Below are 13,073 nucleotides of genomic sequence, written 5' to 3'. Positions count from 1 at the left end.
GAGGAATGAGTTTGCTAGTACCAAAATATGTAAATTAAATGGCCAGATCATTATGTTTATTACACCCCTCAAGGACCTTTGGACCTTTGTATTTTTCAACTTGTACTTCTACCCACTTCCACCCGTTCCTGAGAAAAAGGTGTCTTAATAGACGGATGAACAAACACAGAGTCAGATTAAAAAATTAAAAAAAAAAATGAAATAAATACCTTTTTTTCGTGTGGTATTATTACATAATTACAGCTTCCAGATTTTTTCATTTGGTAGCATTGTGAGGCTTTGCTTTTTGTCAAATTTCATGATTGTAGGCCAACATTTTCACAAATGAGTTTTATCAGAATATGTGGTATAAATGCCCGATCTTTTGACTGCATTGACATAGGTTACTCTGCCAAGGGACCATGGGCCTTATTATGTGAATTATATTTCAACTTGATATGTGTACCTGCTCCATAGAAAAAGGGTTATTAACAGACAGACAGACGGATGGACAATGATTTTTTGATACATTTAAACCTCCTTCATTTCTTTACGTGGCACATTTGTCACCTATATGGTGACTCTTAGCAGCCATCTCCAAAAATGCCAGCTGTGAACATCACCTGTCAACTCGTTATCAAAAAACGCACACAGAAAGAAGGGTCAGCTCCTCCTTGACACCCCACAGTCAATCGTCCAGACCACTCTCTCTCTTTCTTACAATGTCAAGACAATACATATGTTTTTGGATGGGGCCTGCCTTTAGCAAAACACAATTTTGTTTTTGTATCTGAAACATTTTTCACTGCAGTTGCAGCATCATCAGTGGGCTTTTATTTTATGACTCTTAAACATAAAGAATGTTCTTTACTGTCTGTACACATGTAAATATTAGTTTTTAAATCACATTTACAAATTTTTGAAGAACACATAAAATTATGTATTCATACCTTTTTACCACATGGTATGGTTTTCCTGAGGTGAAGGCAGACCCCGTCCAAAAACATATGTATCGTTAAAGCAAGCACGAACAAAAGAGCTTCAATCTCACAATGATAATGTCAAGATACTTCATGCCTGCTACTGTTATTCCCCGACACACAACTTCTTGCATATGAAATGGCCACTTCTCGCTCTCAACGGTATTGTTGTTTGTAATTGACAGAAATAGCAATGCCAGAATAAGCTAAACGTACACACTAAGAATCAAAATTGCTAATAGCTTCTACTGGCCTTTACATTTCTATTAATGCTGAGAAAAAGATTAAGCGTAATGTTGGCTCCAGCAACAAGACACATCACACACAGAATTGTCCAAGTGAAAGAACATGACAACAGTTATACATCAGGTGAACATCCATTTATTTTCATTGACTTGAGGATTCGGCTTTCGATGCAGCAATGCTAGGCTGTGTCCTAACTGATCCTATCTTGCGCCCCAAGCAAAGTTCCACAAGAAACTATTCAAGTTTAGAGTCAGGAATATTTAAGGCTTCTGTGAAAGAGAAGACAGCAGTTCAAGAAACCAGTTCTGAACACTGTATGACCTGTTAAAAGGTGTCACACTGTTAATGACTGCTCTTAGATGATGTCCCAGCAATTCTCTAAAGTTAATGCACTTTTCTAATAACAGTAATGTATGATGCAATAAATTGCTGATTGCTTTGTGGATGGAACTCTTCCCTGTACAATCTACATTCCACAATTTGATTCCCGTCAAGTTTCTGGCTAGAGTCTCCCAACCAAACAGTTGACTTTTCACTGACAGTGGTTCCTGAGGATGACATACTGGACCACTTTGTCGGAGACTGAGGGTTTTGGTGGCAGCCCTCTAAAGTGTCAGCTGCCACCCCAGCTCACTTGCCTGATAATGTGCAACTGTCACTATCAACATTCCAACTGCATCTCCTCAGCAGTTCCCTCAGTTGCAACAACCATAGTGTCTCTTCCTTGAAGCCTGTGTCCACCAAGGGATGCTCCCATTGGTTGGTTTTCTTAGCCTCCTGTTTCTTTAATATATTTATTATTTGGTTGGCTCAGAAAATAATGTACCATTCGTATTTACAATTTTAGATCAATCTCTATCTTTCCATCTTTATTGCTATTAAATTTAACATTATAAGTACTCTTTAGTTGCTTTCGAAACATGCTATCTGAAACTTCCCCTCTACCTCTCCACCAATGACAGACTTCTTGCTTGTTGTAAAAATAACTGTTACAAACATACACGTATCAGAGATTCTTCTGACATGAATAATAAAGAATAAATCTCTTGAACAACACTGATGAATTAATTACAAAGTCAGGTTACTCCATTGTTTTTTTATTGATAAGTGTAGTCCTTTGCATCTCCTGAGTTTAAAAAAGTTTAAAAAAAATTTTTTTTAGTAGTTTCACAGTCTTCAACAAATAATTATTTATCTGAGGATCATGATTGTGTAATTTGTGAGCTTCATTACTCTAGAATGTTTAACTGGAAATCTTTGACAATACCTATTTGCAGCACCTATTGTATATCAAGTGATCATCAGACTTTCCTCAACACAAAGATAGAGCTGGAGGGTATGATGAACTGTGTCTGCTGCTGTCTAGATATTATCCTAACAACATGAGTTATTGGTGAGGTACTGAATGATCTCGTGAAGTTTTATTGTGGGAACTGAATTTAGACAACAACTGTGCAACTCTGCAGGAAAATGGGACATATATTAACATATCTTGTGAAGCTGCAGCAGGGTAATGTCTTCAGGAACAGCTGATATATCAGTAAGTGATCTCTATATCATTTTGAAGATGCAAATATAATGAGAGATCACTGTGCATGCCAATTTAATCTGTCAGTGTGTAGACCTGTTCCACCACAGAAACCAAAAGACAACACTCACAATAAGCAACCATAGATGACGAGCACGAGACGATATCAATAGTGACACATTACCCAACAGCATCTCATTTCAATCTGCTAAAATATTCACTGATGGAAAAGGGCACCTACATTTCCTTTCTGGGTGTGTGGGTTTGGAGGAAGGGTGGTAATACCTTGGGACATGCTACTTATAGGTAGCCAGTTTACACTGTTTTGTATCTTCTGACTAATTGTTGTCACCATCTTGCTCACTTTCAGGGGATACTTTGTATCATAAGTCATAGGACCCAAAATTATCCCAGATTCTGAAAGTTTGTCAACTGAGTTAGCCGAAAGGGTATTGTGAGAGACAGATCACTAAGGCCCAATTATGATTTAGGTGAATGATGAGAATAATGAGGTGACATTTAAGTCTACACCTTTTTTGTTGTACATAAGATACTGTTTAGGTCATATTCCAAAGAAGCACAGTGTTAAAGGGGATATTTGGGACACCATTTAAGATTAGGGCCCTTTCAAGATATGTAATGGATGTTCTCAGTTTGTGCAAGGTGGCTATCTATGATGGACCCTCGTTTCCTTGCGGTCAAGTCATTAGTACTGTTTAACAGAGTGTAAGCAGCACTACACATGCTTAAAACATCCAGGCAAATCTATGATTGCAGAATATTGCCTCAGTATCAATCTCCTAAGGAATGTAACAATACAGAGATTCAGCTGCACACTTCTGGTTACTGGGACACTGTTATTAAGGATGCCAGTGACATCTCAGCCGGTTTTGTTGTACATAAGATGCTATGTACTGGCCCTTGATGTCTGACTAGTGGCATCCGGCAACAGTGGACACTAAGCGGGTCGGTGGTTAGAAGGGACAGAGTTCAACCCTCTGCTTTTCAGAGCTGATGCCAGACTATATAATGGACGGTCCTGTGGGTGACAGGCAGGACGACTTGCACCATTGGACGACAGAGAGTGATGATTCTTCTCCGGGCCACAAGGGGATCGCCTGCATCCCAGCAGTTGCCGATTCGATGGAATTTGCCGGCTGAGCAGCCACTACTTATATATCACAAGGTTAGGTGTGTTGAAACAGATGCTCCAGGATCGTGTAGCTCCCTTGTAGTGATACTAAGTGGTGTCCTGGATTTCAGTAACACCAGTGCTTGCGTACCAGGTGTTCATACCAAAGTGCAGAGGCTGACCACGATGGTGGAATGCTGCAACAAATTATTACTGCAATTGGCACAGTTGCAGTAGTGGTGGCTTGCGCCAACTATTACTGCTACATTGTGTAGACTGACATTCAGTTTCTATGTCTGCACAGCTTCACCCACTGAAGGTTAAACTGACAAGCACTGTGGTTTCATGTTGTATTGTGTCTCAAAAATGGTAGGTGTTCACCTACAGTTTCACAATACTTAATACATGCTATAGAGCTTGTTCTCATTGTTGAATTTTTTACCACATAGTCAAAGATTGATTTAAGTATATGATTAACTTCTCATGGTTGGGATTCACAGTCATATAATATTTCTTAAAGGACATCATAGTCGCCGTTGACTGTATAAAATATTATTGTTGCTATTGCAATTTCGGCCTTATGGCCATTTTCAAGTAAACTGCAAAAGTTACATTCTGCCAGAATATAAAACTATCTGAATTGAGTACATGTCGTTGTCGAAATGCAGGCTTTTGAATGTGAGAGTCCCACAAGATCTGATGAGTACAGGTGCTCCTGAACTTGTATGTGTGATAGATTATTAGAACGATGGTAACATCGACAGTTCAGTATATATTTAACAACATATTACGATGTAATAAGTGTCATATTCATCAGATCTTGTGGGACTCTCACATTCAAAAAGCTGCATTTTGACGACGACATGTACTCATGTCAGATAGTTTTATATTCTGACAGAATGTAACTTTTGCAGTTTACTTGAAAATGGCCATAAGGCCAAAATCGCAATAGTAACAATAAATATTTTATACAGTCAACGGTGACTATGATGTCCTTTAAGAAAGATTTTAGTATAGTTGTCCTATAATCATGAATATGCAGCAAAGTCCTAATGTCTCTAGTCTCTGCTTTGATAGGAATTGTATTCTTTCCTTCTTTAACACAGTTGTTAGATCTTTCAGCTACATCTACATCTTTGTCTGTGCAGGTTGGTGTGAAGAGAATGGAATAACTCTGTCACCTCCACGGGGATGGCAGAGCAATGATGGAGAGACTTTTTCATGGGTTAATTATTTGTCAAAGATGCCTGGTGTCGAGACTGCTCCCACAGCACTTTTTCCACCACGCCGTTCTGCTTCTGAAATGGGATTTTGTCAAGGTGCAGCCTTGGAAGCTGTTGACCCAAATAATCCTGATCGTGTTTGTGCTGCAACTATTGCAAACATCACTCAGCATCTATTGTGGATACGTCTCGAATCAGAGCCTCGAGAGAGGTAATCTCTCTCTTCATCAGTTGTTACCTGCTGCGTTTCCAATGGATCTTTCATTAATACTGAACTCATAGTAATAGTAGTGCTGAATAGAAAGTATGATAACATAACCGACTCTCTAATAGCATTCTAGCAAAGGTTTTTTATTTATCAAGTGTTTCTATTCTGTGTTCTGCTGTACTACGTGCATTACATTAATTTTTTGTTCATTGCAATTGTGTAGATACGTAAATAGTATGGCATACTTATGCTGTATCTAAAGTATTGTTAAAAGGTAAGAAAAGGTGATACTGTCAACATAATTTGAGATGAACCACTAACTCATAAAAACTGAGTAAGGTACCGTAGTGGTTAAGTATTGGACTTGCAAGAACAGTGAGGTCAAAGACATGTACAGCCATCCAGGTTAGTTCTAAGCAGTTTTCTTAAATCAGTTAAGGCGTATTCAAAGCGACATTATGAATTTCCTTACCTGTCTTTCTTCTGTACAAGTGTATGGTCTGCCTCTAGTGACATCATCAGTAATGGGATCTTAAAGCTTAAGCTACATTCCTGCCCTTCATTTGGGGAAGTTAAGTGCAAGTAAAGAAATCCTCCATGCCATTAAGAGAACCATCATAGCATTCACCTCAAGTAAATTAAACAAACCATAGGAAATATTAATTAGGATGTAAACCTCACTTCTTATAAATGAGTATCCAAGTTCTTAACCAATTCCACCATCTCATTCTACAGTGTGTTCTTGTTTCATCCCCATATCTCACCATTCACTTTCTTTGTTCCGTATGCAGAGTCGAGATGAACTCGAGTACATACATATCACTAAAATTCATTGTCTGATAAATTTCTGATACAAATTACGACACACACAAGTGTTACATTTGGCACTGTAACACACTTATTAATTTTACAAAATTCATGTTTATTCCAAATTGTTCATCTTTTTTGACAATGCATTCTGGCATACGTATGAAACTTTCTTTTACAGATCTCGTCAATACGTAGTCAATATTGATTCCCTGGACATTTTCCCTGTGGGCTGGTGTGAGAGCAATTCTTATCCTCTTAAACCTCCTCGTTCTTTCTCGACGCCTGTTCCAGTGAGGCAGCCAGCCCAAGTTAACATACCAAAGTAAGTAACAAATTCTGACAATTGACAGCCCAATATAAAAACGTAGCTATATTTCAAGGAAGAGTGCATTGAACAGAGCAAGTACTTACACCTTTTTTTCCAGTCTGAGGTTATGTATTAGAAGATGTGAGAAAATAATACTGGAACTCCTTGATCGTTGAGTTACCTTTTTCTGTTTGCTTCAGCAATTTTTATCTGCTGAGAAAGAATTCAGACTCATTTAATATTTTTTAAGCTCCTTACTAGCTATGTCACTATGTTGCTCACCTGCTGCCATTTGTCTTTATCCCTGACAATTTCCCTTGGTGTTTCATTATATGTGAATCCATCCATGCCTCGCGGAGAAAAGAGAATACAGCATTTTCAGTTATTAAAACACTTCTAAAATCAAACTGTACATTTAACATCAAATTATGTGAACTGAAATCTATTTTCAGTAACGTTATGAAATCCAAATGGCACAAAAATTGGTCTCCTTTTTATATAAATTGATCTTAATACTGAGTGCTTTAATCGTTCAGGAAACTGACCATTGCTAAAGGAAAAATTCCAGCTTTGGTAATTACTGGGCTTATATATGCAGTATAGTGCTTTAATAGTCTGCTAGATACCCCGCCAATAAATGAGAGTATTTAGTACTCAGTGCTTCGATTATTGACTCAATCTCTATGAGTGTGTTTAATTTTCACTGAGTTGTACAACAATAGACTGATTAGTTACTTACTTGTCCTGTCATTTGAATGATTCTTTTACCGCACTGATATGGAACAAGTCAGTTTACATGATAATGTATTCTTGATTAATGTATTATTAATGAACATAATTTTTTAGTCCTATTCATGCAAATACACTTAAAAACTAGTCCTTTTCTTTAGAAGGCTACTAGTTTTTAAGTAAAAATTTCCCCGTGAAATATAAGGAGTTGTGCAAGAGAAATGATTCTAAATTGTGTTTAAAACTCCTTTTGCAATCTGCCCGACATTTTATGGTATTGGGCAAATGATCAACAATTTTTGTTGCTTTATATTGAACTCCATTCTGGGCCATTGACATCTTTAATAATGGCTAAAAAAAGGTCATTTTTCCCTCTAGTATTGGAGGTATGGACATCACTGTTCTTCTCAAATTGTGATGAATTGTTTATTACTAAAGACAAGAATCCTATGCACCATAAAATCCCAAAAAAATACATATGCATGCACTATCGAATTACAGTACATGCAATATCAGATGAAAAGTACATTAAAATATGCACTATTATTGTCATTCCTAACTTATTAATTCACTCCCCTTTTTGCACAGTTAATGACTAACAACATTTTTAAATTATTTTCTGCTAGGTTCCTGTGCTTATCAGCCAAAATATTTCTGTAGGCACAATATACCTCCCTACATAACAAGAAGTTACAGGCGCAAATTTGAATGAACATATTTGTTGGTCAAGTTCTTCATTCATGCTGTCACCACAAAATACCTTCTTCACTGAACAAAAGAAACTGTAGTCTGGGTTCTTGTTTATAACACAGTCCAATTTGTTCTTTACATCTACTCATACTTTCCCTAGGGCACGACTGAGCTATCTATGTAATTCCTCACAAATTGACATTGAGTCTACCAGTGGCAGACACCTAGCTTCTAATTTTGTTATTGTAGAGGGAAATTTAGGGAAGTATGCCTTAATGTTAATTAAATCATGTTGCACATTTTTGCATTTAAATGCTGCTTGTGTATCTCTAATACATACACCAACATCTGGCGAGAAACTATTTATTGCCTAAAAGGAAAGAAGTATTTACTGTAGAATATTGAAATATCAATTTTGTTGCAATTAACTATGTACCAATTTTATTTCATACTGATTTAATGGCATCAGAAATGACAGAGTAAAAAACTGCAGTTTTCAACCAACTACCCCATCTAGTAAGGATGGACTGAGAGGGTAACAGTAGCTCAGGTAGGCTCTTTTTATAAGCAGCTACCTGTGCAGGGACTTTTTAAAACATCTGTATAGACCAAAATAACATTTTAAAATGGCTGATTTATTTTACAGCTTTGGCACCATTCAAAATTATGTATTTCCCAATATTTTTACACATACCTTTTAATTGAGGATATCAAATTATTGACATTATCATAATTGCTTCTGCAACCCGATTGGGTCAACAGACAAGACATGTAATGTGTTTTGCATTTGGGTAGAATATTTTAACTGCATTACCGGTCTTCTTCAGCATGTAGAGAGCAGCATCACTTAACAGGAAAACAACTCTGCTTTTATTTAGGTTATATGATTACAGTAGACCTAAAATATAAAAAGCATTTTCTTAGAAAATGGTGTATAAAGTAGACACTTAAATGCGAATAAAAGAATTATTTGTAATGTTATTCTGTTACAATTTCTAATTAAAACTTAACACAATTCAGCATCAAAGATGGTGGCAGTTGTGGAATTATTTGCATGTCGCGGGACTTTACAGCACACTAGATGGTGTTGACCAGGCCCATTCTCAGTTAATTTTTGTTCAGCTAGGTTAGCAACATAGTGCCCTGTAGGATCAATTGTTTCATTTACAGATGTCTGTATGTTTGAAGTTACTAGGACCTCATGAATTTTACCCAATACGTGGTTGACAAAACAAAAAGTAATTCTACATGTGTAAAAATAGTTTTCATTTATTTTGGCAAATACAGTTAGCGTGGTTCATGGTGTGGGTTCCTGTTGTCATGTCCTAGTTCATGAACCACGGGCAACGTATGAGTGGCCAAGTAAGTGGTCCTGACAGCCGGGATACCAGTTACTTTGGAATAAGGCTGGGCATGTCGGACATATTCTGAGTTGTGGTCACCTTTGTGCTCAGACGGCAAAGACTACCAAATCCACCGATTAGTCCCTCAACCATTAGGGGTAAAATGGGACCCGGGGCAAGTAAGGCTAGCAACCTGCTTCCCTGGTACTTTAAATATTATGCTGGCAACAATCAGAGCAAAATGTCTCGGACCTTTGGAGGTGACAGAGGCCCACCTCTAATTGACAAACCAGACTCTCCTAAGATACGACTCGGCAAATGAATGGTAATGAGATGGGGAGCTATTAATATCAGTGGGGGCCACTCTGGGGGAAGGTACAGCTGGCAGAGGCTACAGGTAAGATGGGATTGGACGTTTTAGCTGTTAGTGACATTCGGGTAAGGGGTGAGAAAGAAGAGGAAGTGGGAGAACTCAAGGTCTACCTGATAGTTTTTGTGACGCACTCTGTGATGTAGTTGTTAGAGTAAAGGACAAGGACAGTGTTCTGCTCATGTGTGATTTTAATGCCAGGATTGGAAATCGAACAGAAGGTTATCAAAAGGTTATGGGTAAATTTGGAGAGGATATGGAGGCCAACAGGAATGGGAGACAACTCTTGGATTTCTGTGCCAGTATGGGCTTAGTAATCACAAACTCCTTTTTTAAACATAAGAACGTGCACCGGTATACTTGAGAAGGCAGGGGAACCAGATCTGTCATTGACTATATAATAACGGATCAGGAGTTCAGGAAGGCTGTGAGAGACACACGTGTATTCAGGGGATTCTTTGATGACACTGATCACTATTTAATCTGCAGTGAAATTGGTATTGTGAGGTCGAAAGTGCAGGAGGTCAGGTCCATATGTAGGAGGATAAGAGTGGAGAAACTTTAGGATAAGGAAATCAGGCACAAGTACATAACAGTGATCTGAGAAAGGTACCAGTTAGTTGAATGTAGTCAATTACAGTCATTGGAAAAGGAATGGACAAGGTACAGGGACACAGTACTAGAAGTGCCTAAAGAATGTCTTGGAACAGTAGTGTGTAAAAGTAGGCTGAGGCAAACAGCTTGGTGGAATGACACAGTCAAGGCAGCCTGTAAAAGGAAAAAGAAGGCGTATCAAAAATGGCTACATACTAGAACTCAGGTAGACGGAGAAAGTTATGTTGAAGAAAGAAACAAAGCCAAACAGATAATTGCAGCATCCAAGAAGAAATCTTGGGAAGGCTTTGGAAACAGGTTGGAGACTTTGTGTCAAGCTGCTGGAAAACCATTCTGGAGTGTAATTAGCAGTCTTCGAAAGGGAGGTAAGAAGGAAATGACAAGTATTTTCGATAGGTCAGGAAAACTGCTGGTGAATCCTGTTGATGCCTTGGGCAGATGGCGGGAATATTTTGAAGAGTTGCTCAATGTAGGTGAAAATACGATCAGTAATGTTTTAGATTTCGATGTACAATGAGATAGGAATGATGATGGAAATAGGATCACATTTGAGGAAGTGGAGAAAATGGTCGATAGATTGCAGTGCAATAAAGCAGCTGGGGTGGATGAAATTAAGTCGGAACTCATCAAATACAGTGGAATGTCAGGTCTTAAATGGCTACACAGGGTAATTGAAATGGCTTGGGAGTTGGGACAGGTTCCATCAGACTGGACGAAAGCTGTAATCACACCAATCTTTGAACATGGAAACAGAAAAGTTGTAACAACTACAGAGGTATCTCTTTAATCAGTGTTGTGGGTAAAATCTTCTTAGGTATTGTTGAAAGGAAAGTGTGAGTATTAGTTGAGAACAGATTGGATGAAAATCAGTGTGGGTTTAGGCCTCTTAGAGGTTGTCAGGACCAGATCTTTAGCTTACGGCAAATAATGGAGAAGTGTTACGAGTGGAACAGGGAATTGTATCTATGCTTTATAAATCTAGAAAAGGCATATGACTGGGTTCCTAGGAGGAAGTTATTGTCTGTTCTACGAGATTATGGAATAAGAGGCAACCTTTTGCAAGCAATTAAAGGTCTTTACATAGATAGTCAGGCAGCAGTTAGAGTTGACGGTAAATTGAGTTCGTGGTTCAGAGTAGTTTCAGGGGTAAGACAAGGCTGCAACCTATCTTCACTGTTGTTCATATTATTTATGGATCATATGTTGAAAACAATAGACTGGCTGGGTGAGATTAAGATATGTGAACACAAAATAAGCAGTCTCTCATATGCGGATGACTTAGTTGTGATGGTAGATTCGATTGAAAGTTTGCAAAGTAATATTTCAGAGCTAGGTCAGAAATGTAAGGATTATGGTATGAAGTTTAGCATCTCCAAAACGAAAGTAATGTCAGTGGGAAAGAGATATAAATGGGTTGAGTGCCAAATAGGAGGAACAAAGTTAGAACAGGTGGACAGTTTCAAGTACTTAGGATGCATGTTCTCACAGGATGGCAACATAGTGAAAGAAATGGAAACAAGGTGTAGCAAAACTAATGCAGTGAGTGCTCAGCTACGATCTACTCTCTTCTGCAAGAAGGAAGTCAGTACCAAGACTAAGTTATCTGTGCACCGTTCAATCTTTCGACCAACTTTGTTGTATGGGAGCAAAAGCTGGGTGGCTTCAGGTTACCTTATGAATAAGGTTGATGTTACGGATATGAAAGTAGCTAAGATGATTGCAGGTACTAGTAGATGGGAACAATGGCAGGAGGGCGTCCACAATGAGGAAATCAAAGAAAAACTGGGAATGAACTCTATAGATGTAGCAGTCAGGGCGAACAGGCTTAGATGGTGGGGTGATGTTACATGCATGGGAGAGGCAAGGTTACCCAAGAGACTCATGGGTTCAGCAGTAGAGGGTAGGAGGAGTCGGGGTAGACCAAGAAGGTACCTGGATTCGGTTAAGAATGATTTTGAAGTAATAGGCTTAACATCAGAAGAGGCACCAATGTTAGCACTGAATAGGGGATCATGGAGGAATTTTATAAGGGGGACTATGCTCCAGACTGAACGCTGAAAGGCATAATCAGTCTTAAGTGATGATGATACAGTACAAAAGCCTATGCGTATAAAATTTGGGAACATAATTTTTCCTCGGTGTCGAGGGATCAAGGACATGTTCTGATGCATACGTCTCCAAAATGCGCTTAAGAATTGGATTTCTGAGTTTCTCAAGTGGTATTTTTGCGCTTACAAATGGATCACATAAAGCCTTGTAAAAATTATTTTGCAGTGCCTTATGTATGGGAACAGTAATAAATGACTAGATTTTGTGTGTTAAAGATTCTTTTGTGTCTCACATTCTTGCAATATATGATGCAGATGGGACATGCTGTTAAACATGAAATTTTTTAGTACATTTTATCTGAAATGATGAAAGCTCTTTCAGTTATATGGATATGATTTTTAAAAAATGGCATTCATTTTAATTAATTGTTTAAAATAATTTTTCTAATGTTTTACAAAGAAAAAATGCCATAGAAAATTTTCTGAAAAAGAATAGTGTATTTATTACTACAACGATCATAGCGTACATCATCTCCGACTGATATAATAAAATCCTTTCGTTTTAACCACTGTGCAAGGAGTACTCTTCCGGAACTTTTGATTGGAGGCATATGATTAGCACATTAACACATGCAAATGAAATTACACAAACTTACAAGTGCCACACACACACACACACAGCAAAGCCATTATAGGGAACACTATCAGTTTTAGAAGGGTCAAAACTGCTAGTGAAATTTGTTCATTTTCTACAAAAATGCTCTGCATCAGCTGCAGAGCCTCTCTTAAAAGGCTAAATTTTCACTGTTGCAAGACCAAAGGCTTGCCAGTGGTTGTTGTGGAGAAATAAATCCATTTATGACAA

General features: G+C 38.0%; 1 protein-coding gene across 1 annotated transcript in view; it reads left to right on the top strand.

Annotated features, from left to right (window-relative positions):
* LOC124615683 (scm-like with four MBT domains protein 1) overlaps positions 1 to 13,073 on the top strand; it is a 182,230-nt gene that overhangs the window by 94,454 nt on the left and 74,703 nt on the right. Inside the window, exons 8-9 of the mRNA XM_047143713.1 lie at positions 5,014 to 5,299; positions 6,285 to 6,428. Coding sequence (XP_046999669.1) covers positions 5,014 to 5,299; positions 6,285 to 6,428 — 430 coding nt within the window. The remainder of the gene's footprint in view (positions 1 to 5,013; positions 5,300 to 6,284; positions 6,429 to 13,073) is intronic.

The sequence above is a fragment of the Schistocerca americana genome, chromosome 5 (assembly GCF_021461395.2).
Source record: "Schistocerca americana isolate TAMUIC-IGC-003095 chromosome 5, iqSchAmer2.1, whole genome shotgun sequence".
NCBI classification, from domain to species: Eukaryota; Metazoa; Arthropoda; class Insecta; order Orthoptera; family Acrididae; genus Schistocerca; species Schistocerca americana.
This window is presented reverse-complemented; position numbering and strand designations above follow the sequence as displayed.